The sequence below is a fragment of the Aspergillus campestris genome (genome assembly GCF_002847485.1).
Source record: "Aspergillus campestris IBT 28561 chromosome Unknown P168scaffold_12, whole genome shotgun sequence".
Lineage (NCBI taxonomy): Eukaryota > Fungi > Ascomycota > Eurotiomycetes > Eurotiales > Aspergillaceae > Aspergillus > Aspergillus campestris.
Window position 1 is genome coordinate 140,012 of NW_020194347.1, and position 15,445 is coordinate 155,456.

Here is a 15,445-nt window from a genome sequence, read left to right on the forward strand (position 1 = left end):
GTGTTGAAGATCGCGAGTGTGTGTGTGTCTGTCTGAGATAGTCAGGCCTGATCTTGTTTCAAGCTTGTGGTGTTTGCTGGGTGTCGATCATGGGTAAATCGTAAGTACTCTGGTTTCAGCCCGGAGAGAAAACCGAGCGGAGTTCTTCTCCCTGCGGGATTTGTGTTATTTCTGGTTTTTAGTTCATTCATCATCTTTTGTCTGTATATATATGTGCCTCTTTGTGATGCGACCGTCTCTGCGACCGTCTTTGGTTTCCGTTGTTCCCCCTGAGGGTTGGTTTCAGGTCTATATGACTTTGGCTAACCGCATGTCAATCGCCTAGGCAGTCGAAACTCTCCCCTTCCCAGCTGGATGAGCTCCAACGAGCGACACACTTCGATAAGAAAGAACTACAGCAATGGTACAAAGGTGCGTCAGGGATGGACACGCCCCCTGTGATGGAACGCAAATGCTGACTGCGGCATGGCCGGGCAGGATTTCTCAAGGACTGTCCCTCGGGCACCCTGACCAAGGAAGAGTTCCAAAAAATCTACCGACAGTTTTTCCCCTTCGGCGATCCGTCCTCGTTCGCGAATTATGTCTTCCGTGTATTCGACTCCGACAATAGCGGGATGATCGATTTCAAGGAGTTCATCTGTGCCTTGTCGGTCACCTCGCGGGGGAAGATGGAGGATAAGTTGGACTGGGCTTTCCAGCTGTACGATATCGATGGCGACGGCAAGATCACATATGACGAGATGCTTGCGATTGTTGAGGCGATCTACAAGATGGTACTAAGCCCGCAGACCCTACATGGAGAGATGCGACTGACCGTGCAACAGGTGGGCTCGATGGTGAAACTTCCCGAGGACGAAGATACCCCCGAGAAACGCGTGCGCAAAATCTTTCGCATGATGGATAAAGACGAAAATGGCAGTCTGGACATGGAGGAATTCAAAGAGGGCAGCAAGCGCGACGAGACGATCGTCAGCGCGCTGTCTCTGTACGACGGACTGGTATAAAGAAACGACTGGATCGTTTTATCTACCGTCTTGCTCTCCCCGCCCCCTCTCTCCCTTCTCCTTTCTTCCTTTTCATCTTTCTATCTTCCACCTCCCCCGGTACTCTGGATGTGGGCGCGGAGCCAAGTCCTCCATTTCCATCACTGTTTGTTGCTTCGTTCCAGGATTCCCATAACTGCTCGTTGTATTCGCCTGTTTGTTCCGCACCGGCCATCTGATTGACGATTCTCCGAGGCTGGTGGCGAGCCAGGTCGCCATCTATGTATTTTCAGCTTTTCCATCTCCTTCTCTTCTTCTTCGTACAACTGTATTGCCTATTCGCGTTAAGCTTTGATTGATGATTGATTGGATCTCTCATGGGAAGATCGACATGGATAATAGAACATTGCACCAAACCGGATCTACGGTGGTCGACCTACCAGGTTAGTGTCACTACCAGCCGCTTCGAGTCTCTGGAAAGGTAGCTACGAACCTGATGAGGTTCGACTTCGATAGGAGGCGGGTGAAGTATGTACAAATAACACATTAAGGGAAACGTTCACTTTCAGCGGAGTAGAGTAGAGGCACGCTTGTATGCTCAAAGTCATTCAAGTACTCGTGAATAGATTCTTTGTACATACATGGAGTTAAAATTTAGCATTTCAAATCGCATATCCCTTTCTTTCCCTCCCGTATTACTGTATGTTGGGGCTGCCTACACCCCACGCAGTTTAGCCTGCCTCGGTATCTGATCCGGGTATGGAGTACGAAGTACGGAGTACGGAGTACTGCGTGGCTGGGAGTAGATTATTCTAGTTGGTATCAACATCTAGATCTAGATGCATGCTTATATAGGATGGTATATGTCAAATAATTCTAACCAATCGAGAGAAGCTACGAATAAGCGTATGGGAGGCCTTGTGCTAGGGCGGTGGTCGTCTTATATCCTCCACACTATGCTACAGGTACAGACTTCCGCATGAAACACACTGCAGAATCCATTTCTCAGAACTCGAGACAGAGGGTATAGCTGTTTTTATTGAAATCATAGTCATCTACAAAATGATTTCCCGGCATTGCGGGGCATGAAGGCATCGGACTTGGTCAAACAGTAATGCTTTGACGTGGCTCGAAAGGACCTCTATGGCGATATACCTAGCTTGCAGCTCATAACTATAATCCCTTTATGGACCTGCCAAGGAGCAGCCAGTCCTAACACTTGCACTGTCTCCTTGGCTATCCTTGGCTGGTCCACTAAGCTTGCGATATCTTGCTAGTCAGGCGGACAGGGTCGGGGAATGCCCCAGGTTGAAAGCGACTGAGCTCCAAATAGTCACTAGAGACATATGACACATGACTGCTGTCGGTCTTTGCTAACAAGTCGATTGAGGTAAGGTGGAGACTTTGGAGGCGTGGATCGTGGCAGAACCTACCATCCGCTCTACGTCTCTGGGGCCAATGGTTGTTGTCACTGCCAGTACCATGACCTAGCCCAAAACAATGTATTCAAGTTGAGTCAGTTCTCGAGTCTGTCTGTCGACCACCTGTAGTAGGATGACAGCGTGTGAAGTGAGACCGGGTGAATCTAGGCCTCAGGAAGAGTGCCCGAGCTTGGTGCAAAGGCGGTGGCAGAACAGGTGGCCAGCCCAACCACGGTGAAGAGAGAAGGCGGTCATGATGAAGTCCTTCTCTTCTCCCCCACCTTTCATTCACCTTTCATTCATCCTCTCTCTTGACCTTCTTCATCCTACTTCTTGCCTCGATTCCCACCACAGAAATACCACTTTCAATCAAGTTCATCTCCCCAAAGCCATCATGTCGACTTCGGCTCGCAGACGTCTGATGCGCGATTTCAAGCGGATGCAGACCGACCCTCCCGCGGGCGTTTCGGCTTCCCCAGTAGCGGACAATGTCATGACCTGGTAAGTTGAAGCTCGGAGCTTGATTCTCAATACGATAATGAGCTTCTCTCCTCTATCTCTGGTCGAGGACGGAATGGACGGTTAGGTGGCTGGCCATGATCTGTTTGCCTCCTCCAGTCGGATGGTCCCGTATCAGTCTTATCATCAACCCGTTGCTGCTCGATTTCACATCCCGGTTGGTCCATACCTGTGCTAACGGGCGTCTGATAGGAATGCCGTCATCATTGGTCCTGCCGATACCCCGTTTGAAGATGGTACATTCCGTCTGGTCATGCATTTCGAAGAACAGTATCCCAACAAACCTCCCGGAGTGAAGTTCATCAGCCAGATGTTCCACCCCAACGTGTATGGCACTGGTGAGCTGTGTCTCGACATTTTGCAGAATCGCTGGAGCCCGACCTACGATGTGGCGGCCATTCTTACAAGCATTCAAAGGTATGTCCTTCTTTTCTTTACCAATAATCCAACCCTTCCACTACCGAGAGCTCTGATGCTGATGTCGAGTAGTCTTCTGAACGACCCCAACACGTCATCTCCGGCCAACGTGGAAGCTTCGAATCTGTACAAGGACAACCGCAGGGAATACGTCAAACGCGTGCGTGAGACGGTGGAGAAGAGTTGGGAGGATTGAGATGTCAGGCTGGTTTTGTGGTTTACACTCCTGACCGTTGTTTTTCGCACACGTTTTATCATGAAGCACGGCTGTTCCGGGAAGACATTTGATGGCGGGACGGATATGATCGATGGCATACCATAGCTTGGAGTTTCGGCACTGGGATTTTCTACTGTTCTCTTGTTCGGCGTTTCTTCAATCAATATTAGGACTACTCGCATGGATTGCTCCGATCGATGTGCATAATGCAAGGGCTTGTTTGGATTTCCCCTCTTGTCATGATTTGACCCCGCAGTGTGGATGGGGGATTTTGAAACCGACTTGGCGTTTTGGGCCTGGTTGTATCTGGGCATTCGATAGCAATCAACTGCCAATACTCAATAACATGGGAAACAATAGATGATCAGTAGTCTATAACCAGAAGTAGACCAGGACCAGCGAGGGTTTCAGAGCTGGTTAGTGGCCGCCAAGACAGGCTCTAACGGTTCGTGCCTCCTGCCACTGCCGACTGACCGATAGTAGTCTGAACACCACAATCATCTCTGTTTCTGTGTCATTTCTTGTTCGGTCTGTTGTTTTCCCAGTATTCTCCATTTTGAGTGTGGTGTTCGTACATTTTGTTGTATCTATTATCTTTGTTATTGTCTTCCCCTCCACACCATTTCCCCCTCTGTTTTCCCACAGTTACCGCCCTGGCACGTGGACCCCTGACCCAAAACACCGCATCCCCATCGCGACCTCGAAGACTCGATCATCCCTCCGCTGGAACTGTGTGTCACAACCCGTTCTTTTCCCCCCGGGGTTGCCTTATCGACTCTTCTTTTACTTCCCCTCTTTAGGCCCGCCCATCTCGGGTCAGTGTCGACATGGCGTGAGTATTCCTGACCGACTTCCCCTCCTTCTTGGCTCGGGCTAATGACGGTACGGTGTGCAGGTCATCTGGCCCTAACACCATCAAGGGTATGTTCCTCGATTCGATACGGTGATACTCTCCGAGTCAAGAGCTAATTGCGCCCGCAGTGGTTGCGAGGTTTCGACCACAGAATAAAATCGAACTGTCCTCGGGAGGCACACCCATCGTCGAGTTCCAGAATGAGCAGTCATGTACAGTCACGGTATGATGCTCATGAAGACGGCGGCCAATCCCAGTGGAACTAACCCCGAATCCAGTCCAGAGAAGGCAGCGGTGCCTTCACCTTCGACCGTGTGTTTCCCATGGGCACCGAACAGACCGACGTCTTCGATTTCTCCATCCGACCGACCGTCGACGACATCCTGAATGGCTACAACGGGACCGTCTTCGCCTACGGTCAGACCGGTGCCGGTAAATCGTACACGATGATGGGGTCCGACATCGACGACGACATGGGCAAGGGTCTCATCCCGCGAATCGTCGAGCAGATCTTCGCCAGCATCCTCATCAGCCCCAGCAATATCGAGTACACCGTCCGCGTCAGCTATATGGAGATCTACATGGAACGGATCCGCGATCTGTTGGTCCCGCACAACGACAACCTGCCCGTCCACGAGGAGAAGTCCCGCGGTGTCTATGTGAAGGGTCTGCTCGAGGTCTATGTGTCCAGCGTCCAGGAGGTTTACGAGGTCATGCGACGCGGTGATGCGGCGAGAGCGGTGGCCGCGACCAACATGAACCAGGAGTCGTCCCGATCCCACTCTATCTTCGTCATCACCGTCACCCAAAAGAATCTGGAGACAGGCTCCGCCAAGAGCGGTCAGCTGTTCCTGGTCGATTTGGCCGGTAGTGAAAAGGTCGGCAAGACCGGTGCCAGTGGTCAGACGCTGGAGGAGGCCAAGAAGATCAACAAGAGTCTGAGCGCCCTGGGCATGGTCATCAATGCCCTCACGGACGGCAAATCCTCGCACGTTCCCTACCGTGACTCCAAACTCACTCGTATCCTCCAAGAAAGTTTGGGAGGTAACTCGAGGACCACCTTGATCATCAACTGCTCGCCCAGCAGCTACAACGATGCGGAGACCGTCTCGACCCTGCGCTTCGGTGTGCGCGCCAAGGCCATCAAGAACAAGGCGAAGGTCAACGCTGAGCTGAGTCCGGCGGAGTTGAAGATGCTGCTCCGCAAGGCGCAGACCCAGGCCACCAGTTTCGAAACCTACATTTCCGCCCTGGAGTCCGAAGTCACCGTGTGGCGCAAGGGCGAAAACGTCCCCAAGGAACGATGGACCCCCGCGCGCGGTTTGGAGTTGGTGGGTGTGGCCAAGGCCGAGGCCCGTCCGCCGCGACCCAGCACCCCGTCCCGACTGCAGGACGCGACGCGGTCCGAAACCCCGCGCCCGGATTCGCGCATTGGCGATCGCTCCAGCACGCCCAGCCTGGTGCTCGAGAAGGACGAGCGGGAGGAGTTTCTCCGGCGCGAGAACGAACTGCAGGATCAGATTGCCGAGAAAGAATCGCACATTGCCAACGTGGAACGGGGACTGCTCGACGCCCGGGAGGAGCTTCGCTCGATGAAGGAGAACTCCGCGCGCTCGGGCAAGGACAACGACAAGCTCAACACGGAGATCAACGAGCTGCGGATGCACTTGGAGAAGGTGACCTACGAGAGTAAGGAGGCCTCCATCACCATGGACAGCCTCCGGGAAGCCAACGGGGAACTCACGACGGAGCTCGACGACGTCAAGCAGCAGCTGCTCGATGTGCGGATGAAGGCCAAGGAGACGACCGCCGCGCTCGACGAGAAGGAGAAGAAGAAGGCCGAGAAGATGGCCAAGATGATGGCTGGGTTTGACCTGGGCGGCGACGTCTTCTCCGACAACGAACGGAAACTCCAGGACCTCATCCAGCGCGTGGATGCGCTCCACAGTGTCAGCGAAGCCGGCGAAACGATCGCCCCCGATGATATCGTGGAACTGCGGGCGAGCCTGTTGGAGACCAAGGGATTCATCCGGCAGGCCGAGCTCACGATGAACGACCGCGGGGAGCTGAGCGAGCTGCAGGACAGCCGGCGGGCGGATCTCGAGCAGAAGTTGGACGATCTCAAGCGCGAGTACGAGCAGCTGCTGGAGCGGACCCTGGGCGAGGAGGACACGGGCGAGATCCGGGACCGCCTGGAGAAGGTGTACATCACGCGCAAGGAGGCCGAGATGCAGGCGGTGACGGAGCTCCGCGAGGAGATTGGCCGCAAGGACGAGGAGCTGCAGAAGCTGCGGCAGTCCCTGGCCGATTCGCAGTCGCGCGTGTCGACCAACGGGGCGGCGGGCAAGAACCTGCAGCAGCAGATCTCCGAGTTCGACGCCATGAAGAAGTCCCTGATGCGGGACCTCCAGAACCGCTGCGAGCGCGTGGTCGAGCTGGAGATCTCGCTGGACGACGCCCGGGAGCAGTACAACAACGTGCTGCGGTCGTCGAACAACCGCGCCCAGCAGAAGAAGATGGCCTTCCTCGAGCGGAACCTCGAGCAGCTGACCCACGTGCAGCGACAGCTGGTCGAGCAGAACAGCAGTTTGAAAAAAGAGGTTGCGATCGCTGAGCGGAAGCTCATTGCCCGCAATGAGCGTATTGCTAGCTTGGAAGGCCTGCTCCAGGAGAGCCAGGAGAAACTCACCCAAGCGAACCACCGGTAAGCCCCTTCCCTAGTTCCCTAGTAAAGGAAGTAGAGAACATGCTAACAGTCACAACAGTTTTGAAGCTCAACTCACCGCGGTCAAGGAGAGACTGGAGGCTGCAAAACAAGGCTCCACCAGGGGTCTTCCAACTATGGATAGCGGCGGCGGTTTCAGTTTTGGCGGCTCGCGAATTGCGAAGCCGCTTCGGGGCGGCGGCGGAGGATCCGAGAGCAGTGCTCCGGTTGCTGGAGTCCAGTCGCAGGAGACGGGCAAACGCACGAGCTGGTTTTTCGATCGACGATGATCCACGATTTCTCTTCTGTTGTCTTTTCTATCCATTCTTCGAAAATACTTGATCGCAATTCTCCTTTCCTGTTCATCTGTTTTTTTTTTTTTTTTTTGATGACTGTTTTCTTGACTCCCTTTTTCTTTCTTTTTTCTTTCACTGGTATATTAGATCGAGTGCCCCCCGATATCATATCGAGGCGCCAATGGCTCTCACCGATACCCATGTACATGATGATAGACCCGGGGATGAGTAGCTGGGGGTTAACTCTAGATACGTTATGCAATACAGGAGACACGATTTACATGTTACTCGATCCGAGGCTTGACATCTAGGGTCATTGGGGGTTGCCCCGGCCCAGGCGGTTAGGGACGGATTAGGGATGTGATAAGAGATGGTTTAGGGATGGTTTAGGGACCAGCTGCCCTGGGACATTCTGTCTGGAAGGGTGTGTCTCACGTGACCACATTCAGGAACGGCATACCAGGATGGGGCACGCACTTAACCCAAAAGAGTATCCAGCTTCAAGCATCAGTTTGATCCCAACATCCAATCCGTACATACATACCCATTGTTTGTTCCCCCTGTCATGACAAATAAAACAGCGCCACAATAGACCTACTGCAGAATGCCGAACCCCGCAGCAGTGGAACTGCAGCTCTCCCCATCCTGCTACAACTGCCTATCATGGTCCGCAGACGGCGAGCTGGCCATGGCAGCCGGTGAATACGTCCAAATCCTAGTAAGCGCCCCCAACACCAACCAACCAAACCCACCCTACTCACATAACACAGACTCCCCAACTCGCGACCCAAGAAGGTAAAGAAGGCTCAAGCCTCCCAGGCAAAGCCAACACCTGGCACGTCACGCGCATCCGCGTCAATCTCTTCGCCAACAAAGAGTGGCCGACCATCTTCCCGCAGAAAAACGAGCACTTCTCCATCGGGCCCGAGCAGTCCCTCAGCACAGTCGTCGGACTATCATGGTCGCCGCCGGGCCTGGCTCGGTACCGACGGTGTGCGCTAGCCGTGCTAACGTCTAATTTGCTGCTCTCGCTGTACGAGGCCGGCGCGAAGGGGAAGTGGAAGCGCGTTGCGATAGTTAACGCTGCGCTGAAGCCGGAATTTCAGTCTTTTGTCAAGGATGCGGGGCTCTGTTTACGGAAGACGTATATTCGCTCGTTTGCGTGGGCTCCGCCGTTGAAGGTGTCGCGGGATCCGGAGGGAGCTGCGTATTCTGTTCCTGGGCCCGAGGCAAGATGGGGGGTTCAGGTGTTGGCTGTCACTAATGATGATAATGATTTGATGTGTTTACAGGTACGACGGTCGAAGGGGGAGGGCGGGGGAGAGGATGGGTATTCTGTTAAGATGTTGGGGCTTAGCTCGCTGCATGATGCGGAGGCGAGTGATGAGCTGATTCAGAGCGGTTCGCTTTTTTCTGCTGCTCTCAGGTCGCGGGTCAGAGCATTGCATACGGCGTTTGGACCGTGGGTTTATCGGCCTTTGGATGGGGGGGATGGTGAGGGTGCTGTTTGCTCTGCGACTGCGAATATAGCGGTGCTGTACGGCTCGAAAGTGAAGGTTTTCAAGTTGGATGTGACATTGGCGGGGGATGAGAAATCTGACCCAGAGTGGGGATACAGCTCATCGGCTGTCTCGACTGAGAATGCCCTTCTGTACGGTGAACAGGTCAATGCTTGCCAGTACACTGGACCTTTGCGGTGGATACACTCGGTAAGTGTGATGCTGTTTCTGTTGACGCTGTCTTACTCTCTATAGGATGAATCTCGTTGTATGCACCTTGCTGCGGGTGCCATGGCGAAGGTTGTCACTCTTTCTTTCCCACGGGAGGCATATGCTGGAACCGCGACATCCGGTGATGTACAGGTCCGAGAGTGGCCGCTCGCCGATGAAGGGACAGGAGAACACAGCGAGTCAAGGAGCTGGGAGCCAATTAGTGGTAAGTCACCGAGTCCATTCTCTAGGCGTCGCTAAGTATGCACAGGCATGATCACCACCTTTGACGAGTCCACCAAACTGTCTACCCTACATATCGGAACAGTGGGAGGATTATCCGCCATGACCGAGTTTGGAGACGCCCCCGACGAAGAACCGCTACACTCCCCACTCTGGAAAAATCAACTAGATGATGTCCGGGAGCGATTCGACCTTGACTGTGACCTCGGCGGCTTAGCCATTGCCAGGGTCTGGGGCCTCGCATCTCACCGCGGACTCGCCGCGGCAGCGATCACCCTGCATCCCGGGGACATGGTAGACTACCGCACGACGTCAGGGGAACGTACGTCAATCGTGTTCTCCCCAGCAAGTCTGCACTCTCCCAACAACGAGCTATCAATCAGCGGACAGACCCCAATTGACCTTTCACCTGAATTCCTACAAGCAAAGCGAGAGACTGTCCTGGGGTCCATACTCTTCTCCTTCGACAACGACACCAACACCTTCCCCTGGAGTCAAAGCCTCCTCTACGCAGCAGCATGCTGCACAGCCGTGGGGTCCCGCAACCAAGACCTCCTCTCGCAAGCCAAACACACGCTGGAATGGCTAGCCGCCGCAGCAGAGGTCGACCTGACAGATGAAATATCGACATGCTCTACCCCCGGAGGGAAAATCAAAGCAAGGTCCACAGAGCAGCTCGATGAGTCAGATAATACTATGTTCGAAGTATGCACTATATGCGATGCAGGCATTGGGTGGCATTCGCCGCAGGAAGCACAGTGCGCTAGTGGGCATCTTTTCGGTATACAACCCAATCCAATCTCACCCGTGGCGCGGGTTATATCATACATATGCTAACCTATTGACCTGATAGTCCGATGTGGCCTCACCTTCAAGGCTATCCAAGAGCCAGGGCTATCGAAATTCTGTTCCCTGTGCGGAGCAGAGTATCTCAGCGAAGATATGCTCGACGAGGGGAGCGAATTCGCAGGCGAGTGCCGGAGGCTGGCTACTGTGTTTGACACGTGCGTTTACTGCCAGGGGAAGTTCCTTGCTTAGGTCTATCTTTCTCTCTTCTTTTACATTCAGTTACAAAGGGATAGACACGTGTTATGCTGGGTACAACCCCAGCAGCTTCCCGGCTACGGGGTTCCACTCGTCGTCCCAGCGACGGTTACTCTCTTCGAGCGCACCAGTGCGCAAGGTCTCCAGTTTGGACGGGTCCCCGAAGAGCTCAACGAGCTGCTCTACCAGCTGCTCAGAGCTACCGAAGCCCTTCCCGTTCAGACCCTCCGTGACGAGCTCCGGCCACGCCTCGAAGCGGTTCCAGCCGACAACCGGCAAGCCAGCGCCGAACATATCGACTACTTTCATGGGCAAGTCAACACCGCTGCTGCTAGTGTGCAGACTGACGCCCAGCGACGCGGAGGCCAAGAGCTGCGCATAGTCGGGTGTGCTCAGCCAGGCAGTGCGGATAGTGGCGTTCTCGAGCCGGCCTGCTCGCTCGAGTTCCGCGATCTGGTTCACGTACATTTCCTTCTGTGGGCCTTTGCCTGTTATGATCGCCAGGATGGGCGGTAATACCGGCTTGCTGGTCTTTGACAGCTCTGAGTAGCGACAGAGGGCGTCGATGAGAAGGGAGAAGTCTTCGTCTGCGGTCCAGGAGGTCGAGCTGACCAGCACTCGAATGTTTCCGGAGAGTATAAGCGGCCGCACCGATTGTGCTTCTGGCAGCGCGGCGAGGAATTCCCGTCTGATGTTCGTATCCGCGATTGGTCGAAGATGGCTAGCAGGTCGATCATGCAGAGGCAGAACAGGAGCCTGGAGACGGAAGTCCTTCCTCAAAACAGACGCCATGGCGGACGTGACACACAGATGCGCCGTCGCAGACCTGCAAAATCTCCGCTCATACCACTTGGAAATGCGCACCAACGGATGTCCGTCTCCGAGCTTCAGCGTCAGAATCGTATATCCGAAGTTATGCCAGTCAATGACCAGGAACGTCTGGCGCAGGAAGCACACCGCAGACGCGATGGCCAGGGAGGGAATCGACGGGGGATTCTGAACGAGGAGCCATTTGGCAGGCTTGGTGCGGTATGCCAATGCCGTCCACAGACAAGCGACTTGGAAGAGGACCTTCAACGGGGCGAAGAGCAGGAAGAGGAGCTTGTGGCTAGTTTGTAGGTAGGCGGGGTGAGGGGGGAGGGCGACGATGGATATCCGGGGGTGAGATGAGATGTCGGGGTGGAGTTCGGATTCTATAATAATCCATCAGATCAGCTTTATGATTCAATGCCAACTTCTTAGACTGGAACTCACCGTGATATCCGATTATATCGACTTGACCCCCTCCGCGGGCGATGCTGAGGGCGTGGTACTGCATGCGCGGACTGCGACCGATGTCGCCCAGGACGAGGATCTGGGCGTTTGTTTTTGACGGGGAGTCATCTTTTGCGATGGGCTTGTCTTTTGTAGTGGTGCCATATTGCGATGGGAGCATGCAGATCAAGAGGGTTATGGCGGTGGAGATGTAGAACGCGATGCTAATGATGGTTTCGATCATGGTGGGATTTATTTGAAGGAGATATTTGAGAAGAGTCTGGCATATGGTCATATCATGACAAGTACCCACCCATACTCAAGCCATCGTAGACAACTGCTGAAGACTGCAATGGACTGCAATGAGAGTGAAGTGAAGCTATCCGTATTGACGGAGAAACTTGGACCGAGGCAACTGATACCTCAGTTCTCAGGCAGTGACAGTGGGCCATCACGTGCGTTATCAGCCCCCTCAAGATCGACAAGTCCGGGGCTATCTCAAGCCTATCTCAAGTCACCTCAACCCCGTTCATCACCTCGACGCGCAAGGTCCCCTCGCTCGAATCGCCGTGTTCGCGCTATGCTGTGTGGCTCGTTGCAATCGCCCGGTCGCTTGTCTGTTGGCTGTTGAATCCTTCCCTCGCCCTCAATCCTGATTCTGTCGCGTCTATCATCCCTACTAGATCCACTCAACGACTCGTCGAACATCACCAAGCGGAGAATATGTCAACGGGGCCTACCGTGTCCGCGTCGGATACGCACGCCCCTGCTTTTTCTAGCCAGAATCTTGGACATAGTCGTGGTCGCGGCCATGGTCATTCGCGGTCGAGTCGCTCGCACACCCCTATCTCCCATACGGTTACTGCCTCGGATGTCTCTCAACAGCCATTGACGGGCATTGGTATCGTCAATGGCCATATTCCGGATGCGAATGGACACGGACATCATCATAATCACTCTCATTCGCATTCGCACGCCCATTCGCATTCACACGCCCATTCACACTCCCACTCGCACTCCCACTCCATCCACGACGGGCATGGGTCGCATGCCCATGGGAACAGCCTGGGTGGCTACGGGGTTAAACCCGTCGCAAATGTCACGGGGATATTTGAAGAGGCGACCGTTGCGGCAGCAGAGTCTCAAGAGCCGAAGAGGTAAGTGGCTTCACTGCGTGAACGAGCAATACTAACCTGTCCAGCCGCGAAATCCTCGCCGGTATCCTCCTCGCCCTCCCGTGGATCGTCCTGTCCTGGTACCATGGCCACTACGCGCAGTGGCAGATGTCCAAGGCTACTCCTGACGACCCCGTCGCTCCAGTCATCGGCAGCGGAAACATAATTGGCACCACGGGGAAAGCGTCCATGCTCACGGCTGTGACGATGGTTATGCTCGGATGTGGCCAGCTGGCACTGCGGGCGGGTAACACGGGGGCATTGAAGTTGGACGCTGCGACGGGTGGTGCTGCGGTCAAGCAGTTGTGCTCGATTGCGCTTCCGGTTTATGCCGCGTTGCAGGTGGGCAGCTTCCTTGTCGCGATGGTTCTACCGCTTGCGATCGCCTCGGGGATGCCGACTATTCCAACCTCCGGCAGTGCTCATGGGCGGCTGAGCCAGAAGAAGTTCACTGCCGTGTTTATTCTGGGTGCGGTTACGCTGTGCTTTACCGGGTTCAATACGACCTGGAACCGAAACCCGGTGCTGGGATATGTGTGTCTGCTGCTCTCGGTGTTTGCTATCCATCCGCCTTTTCTCGGGCAGGTGTTGGGATCTGACAAAAAGGGCGCCTCTACCGTGGTCGGCAACCCCGTCGCGACGGTTATTATTGGAGTCGTGCTTGCAGTCGGTACGGCTGTCTTTTCCACGGCGCAGTCTTTTGGGGCTGTGGATTTAGGGTATCTCTTTGCCGCGGCGGGTTCCATGGCGGTGTGCTTTACATATCTCGCACCGGTGGATATGCACTCCCCGCGGAAACTCGGCCTCTGTGTCGCCACCGGAAGTGCTGCTCTGTTGTGCTCTCCGCCGCCGCAGAGCGAGGTGTACTTGATCTATATTTCCCGGGCCATCCTCAGTGCAGCGGCCGTCTTTGCCGCCACACTAGACAGCCGGACCGCGCATCACGCCCACACCCACGATCACTCACCCGCGCAGGCGTCCAGATGGACAAAGTTCATTCTCCGCCACAGCGAGCCGTACCCGCTGCTCTACAGCATTCTCAAGGAGAGCGATTCGCGCCGCATCTTCTACTTCATGGCGTATGTATGCTCCGCCCCGTATGTCTGCCACTGGCTAATTTGGTAGTCTCAACTTTTCGTTCATGCTGGTGCAACTCTGCTACGGGTTTTTGACCGGGTCGCTTGGACTGCTGAGTGACAGCATTCACATGTTCTTCGACTGTCTTGCGCTGGTCGTGGGTTTGTGTGCGGCCGTCATGAGCAAGTGGCCCCCGAATGCCCGGTTTCCTTACGGATACGGCAAGGTCGACACGCTGTCTGGGTTTGCCAATGGCGTTTTTCTCATGTACGTATCGTTCAACACTTCTGCCTGGCTCTACTAACCGGCTCGCAGGATCATCAGCATTGAAATTATCTACGAGGCCGTGGAGCGACTGTCTACAGGCAGCCACATGCACCGAATCGGCGAACTCCTAGCAGTCAGTTCAGCCGGCCTATTAGTCAACCTAGTCGGCATCATGGCGTTCGACCACGGGCACGCCCATCACGGACACGACCACGGCCACTCGCACGGCAACGAGAACATGCACGGCATCTTCCTCCACATCTTGGCAGACACGCTAGGCTCAGTAGCGGTGGTCATCTCGACGCTGCTCGTGCATTACTCCGGCTGGGCGGGGTACGATCCCCTCGCGTCGTGTCTGATCGCGATCTTGATTTTCGCATCGGCGGTGCCACTTGTCAGCAGCACGGCCAAGAGGTTACTTCTGACGCTGCCGGCGGACGTGGAGTATACCGTCCGCGAGACGTTGGCGGGGGTAAGCACCCTTCGGGGAGTGGCAGGGTATACGGTGCCGAAGTTTTGGCTAGACGATACGGCGGCGACGTCGGATGATGGGCATGGACATGGTCATGGACATAGTCATGGGCACGGCCATTGCCACGATCATCAGGACCACGACCACCACGACCATCATCACGACCATCACGACCATCACGACCACGACCATGACCATGACCACGACCACAACCACAGCCAAAACGTGCTGGGCGTCATCCATGTGATCGCCTCCCGCAGCGCCGAGCTCGAAGACGTCCGACAGCGAACGGTGGATTACCTCCGCGCCAAAGGGATGGACACGCTGGTGCAGGTGGAGCGCGAAGGGGACGGACGATGTTGGTGTGGTGGGGGGAATAAGGTGTCTTCGCTGTAGATGGCTGTACTGTATACGATGTTAGATATTGGCTGTACTGTAACTAGGACAAGATTATATTATATATGTATATGACTAGGACTTGTTACAGAAGGTTTGTTTGTATTGTATTGGCACGTGGCGGAGACCACGTGGTTATCCCGATATCCATATCAACGACCAGAATAATATACTAGACGACTCAACAGCTCAAGATGCAGATCAACTCCTGTCATGTCATGAATGCAGCACTCCAAATGGCCAATATACCACCTACAAAGCACAAACCTATACACACAACCTCTATCCTCTTCTCCAATCGCCAAGATAACCAAATCAACCTTACAAATCATCCCCACATAAAACCCAACAATCAACCATCAAAACAAGAATAAAGCCGAGACCCGAGCGGGGCGTTC

General features: G+C 54.7%; 6 protein-coding genes across 6 annotated transcripts; 5 read left to right on the top strand and 1 right to left on the bottom strand.

The window, feature by feature from the left end:
* Positions 1 to 89: 89 nt before the first annotated feature.
* On the top strand, positions 90 to 1,004 carry P168DRAFT_284574 (EF-hand domain-containing protein; the record flags this gene model as incomplete). The annotated part of the gene is made up of 4 exons (XM_024836134.1): positions 90 to 100; positions 326 to 411; positions 478 to 773; positions 825 to 1,004. The coding sequence occupies 4 exons, from the start codon at positions 90 to 92 to the stop codon at positions 1,002 to 1,004; spliced, it is 573 nt and encodes a 190-aa protein (XP_024689613.1).
* Positions 1,005 to 2,741: 1,737 nt separating this feature from the next.
* Positions 2,742 to 3,891, top strand: ubc2 (E2 ubiquitin-conjugating protein RAD6). Its single transcript, XM_024837701.1, has 3 exons — positions 2,742 to 2,905; positions 3,116 to 3,340; positions 3,413 to 3,891. Exons 1-3 carry the CDS (start codon positions 2,799 to 2,801, stop codon positions 3,534 to 3,536), a joined length of 456 nt encoding a protein of 151 aa, XP_024689614.1. The 5' UTR covers positions 2,742 to 2,798; the 3' UTR covers positions 3,537 to 3,891.
* Positions 3,892 to 4,089: 198 nt separating this feature from the next.
* On the top strand, positions 4,090 to 7,500 carry P168DRAFT_312899 (putative kinesin family protein (KinA)). Its single transcript, XM_024839609.1, has 5 exons — positions 4,090 to 4,389; positions 4,453 to 4,478; positions 4,539 to 4,633; positions 4,689 to 7,114; positions 7,176 to 7,500. The coding sequence occupies exons 1-5, from the start codon at positions 4,385 to 4,387 to the stop codon at positions 7,402 to 7,404; spliced, it is 2,781 nt and encodes a 926-aa protein (XP_024689615.1). The 5' UTR covers positions 4,090 to 4,384; the 3' UTR covers positions 7,405 to 7,500.
* A 514-nt stretch (positions 7,501 to 8,014) lies between these two features.
* Positions 8,015 to 10,426, top strand: P168DRAFT_334957 (uncharacterized protein; the record flags this gene model as incomplete). Its single annotated transcript, XM_024841702.1, has 5 exons — positions 8,015 to 8,128; positions 8,181 to 9,119; positions 9,165 to 9,345; positions 9,391 to 10,143; positions 10,216 to 10,426. The coding sequence occupies 5 exons, from the start codon at positions 8,015 to 8,017 to the stop codon at positions 10,398 to 10,400; spliced, it is 2,172 nt and encodes a 723-aa protein (XP_024689616.1). The 3' UTR covers positions 10,401 to 10,426.
* Positions 10,427 to 10,451: 25 nt separating this feature from the next.
* P168DRAFT_242784 (chitobiosyldiphosphodolichol beta-1,4 mannosyltransferase) lies at positions 10,452 to 11,904 on the bottom strand (the record flags this gene model as incomplete). The annotated part of the gene is made up of 2 exons (XM_024833824.1): positions 10,452 to 11,599; positions 11,661 to 11,904. The coding sequence occupies 2 exons, from the start codon at positions 11,902 to 11,904 to the stop codon at positions 10,452 to 10,454; spliced, it is 1,392 nt and encodes a 463-aa protein (XP_024689617.1).
* A 279-nt stretch (positions 11,905 to 12,183) lies between these two features.
* On the top strand, positions 12,184 to 15,112 carry P168DRAFT_258793 (metal cation transporter MSC2). The gene is made up of 4 exons (XM_024834613.1): positions 12,184 to 12,817; positions 12,862 to 13,914; positions 13,961 to 14,179; positions 14,228 to 15,112. Exons 1-4 carry the CDS (start codon positions 12,384 to 12,386, stop codon positions 15,045 to 15,047), a joined length of 2,526 nt encoding a protein of 841 aa, XP_024689618.1. The 5' UTR covers positions 12,184 to 12,383; the 3' UTR covers positions 15,048 to 15,112.
* Positions 15,113 to 15,445: the final 333 nt, after the last annotated feature.

Excerpts from the sequence above, each read along its gene's own strand:
- ubc2 (XM_024837701.1), top strand. The coding sequence starts at position 2,799 with ATGTCGACTTCGGCTCGCAGACGTCTGATGCGCGATTTCAAGCGGATG. Across the intron at positions 2,906-3,115 it reads GCGGACAATGTCATGACCTG|GAATGCCGTCATCATTGGTC; the intron begins GTAAGTTGAAGC and ends GGCGTCTGATAG. Across the intron at positions 3,341-3,412 it reads ATTCTTACAAGCATTCAAAG|TCTTCTGAACGACCCCAACA; the intron begins GTATGTCCTTCT and ends GATGTCGAGTAG.
- P168DRAFT_312899 (XM_024839609.1), top strand. Across the intron at positions 4,479-4,538 it reads TGGCCCTAACACCATCAAGG|TGGTTGCGAGGTTTCGACCA; the intron begins GTATGTTCCTCG and ends TTGCGCCCGCAG. Across the intron at positions 4,634-4,688 it reads AGCAGTCATGTACAGTCACG|TCCAGAGAAGGCAGCGGTGC; the intron begins GTATGATGCTCA and ends CCCCGAATCCAG.
- P168DRAFT_258793 (XM_024834613.1), top strand. The coding sequence starts at position 12,384 with ATGTCAACGGGGCCTACCGTGTCCGCGTCGGATACGCACGCCCCTGCT. Across the intron at positions 13,915-13,960 it reads CGCATCTTCTACTTCATGGC|TCTCAACTTTTCGTTCATGC; the intron begins GTATGTATGCTC and ends CTAATTTGGTAG. Across the intron at positions 14,180-14,227 it reads GCCAATGGCGTTTTTCTCAT|GATCATCAGCATTGAAATTA; the intron begins GTACGTATCGTT and ends ACCGGCTCGCAG.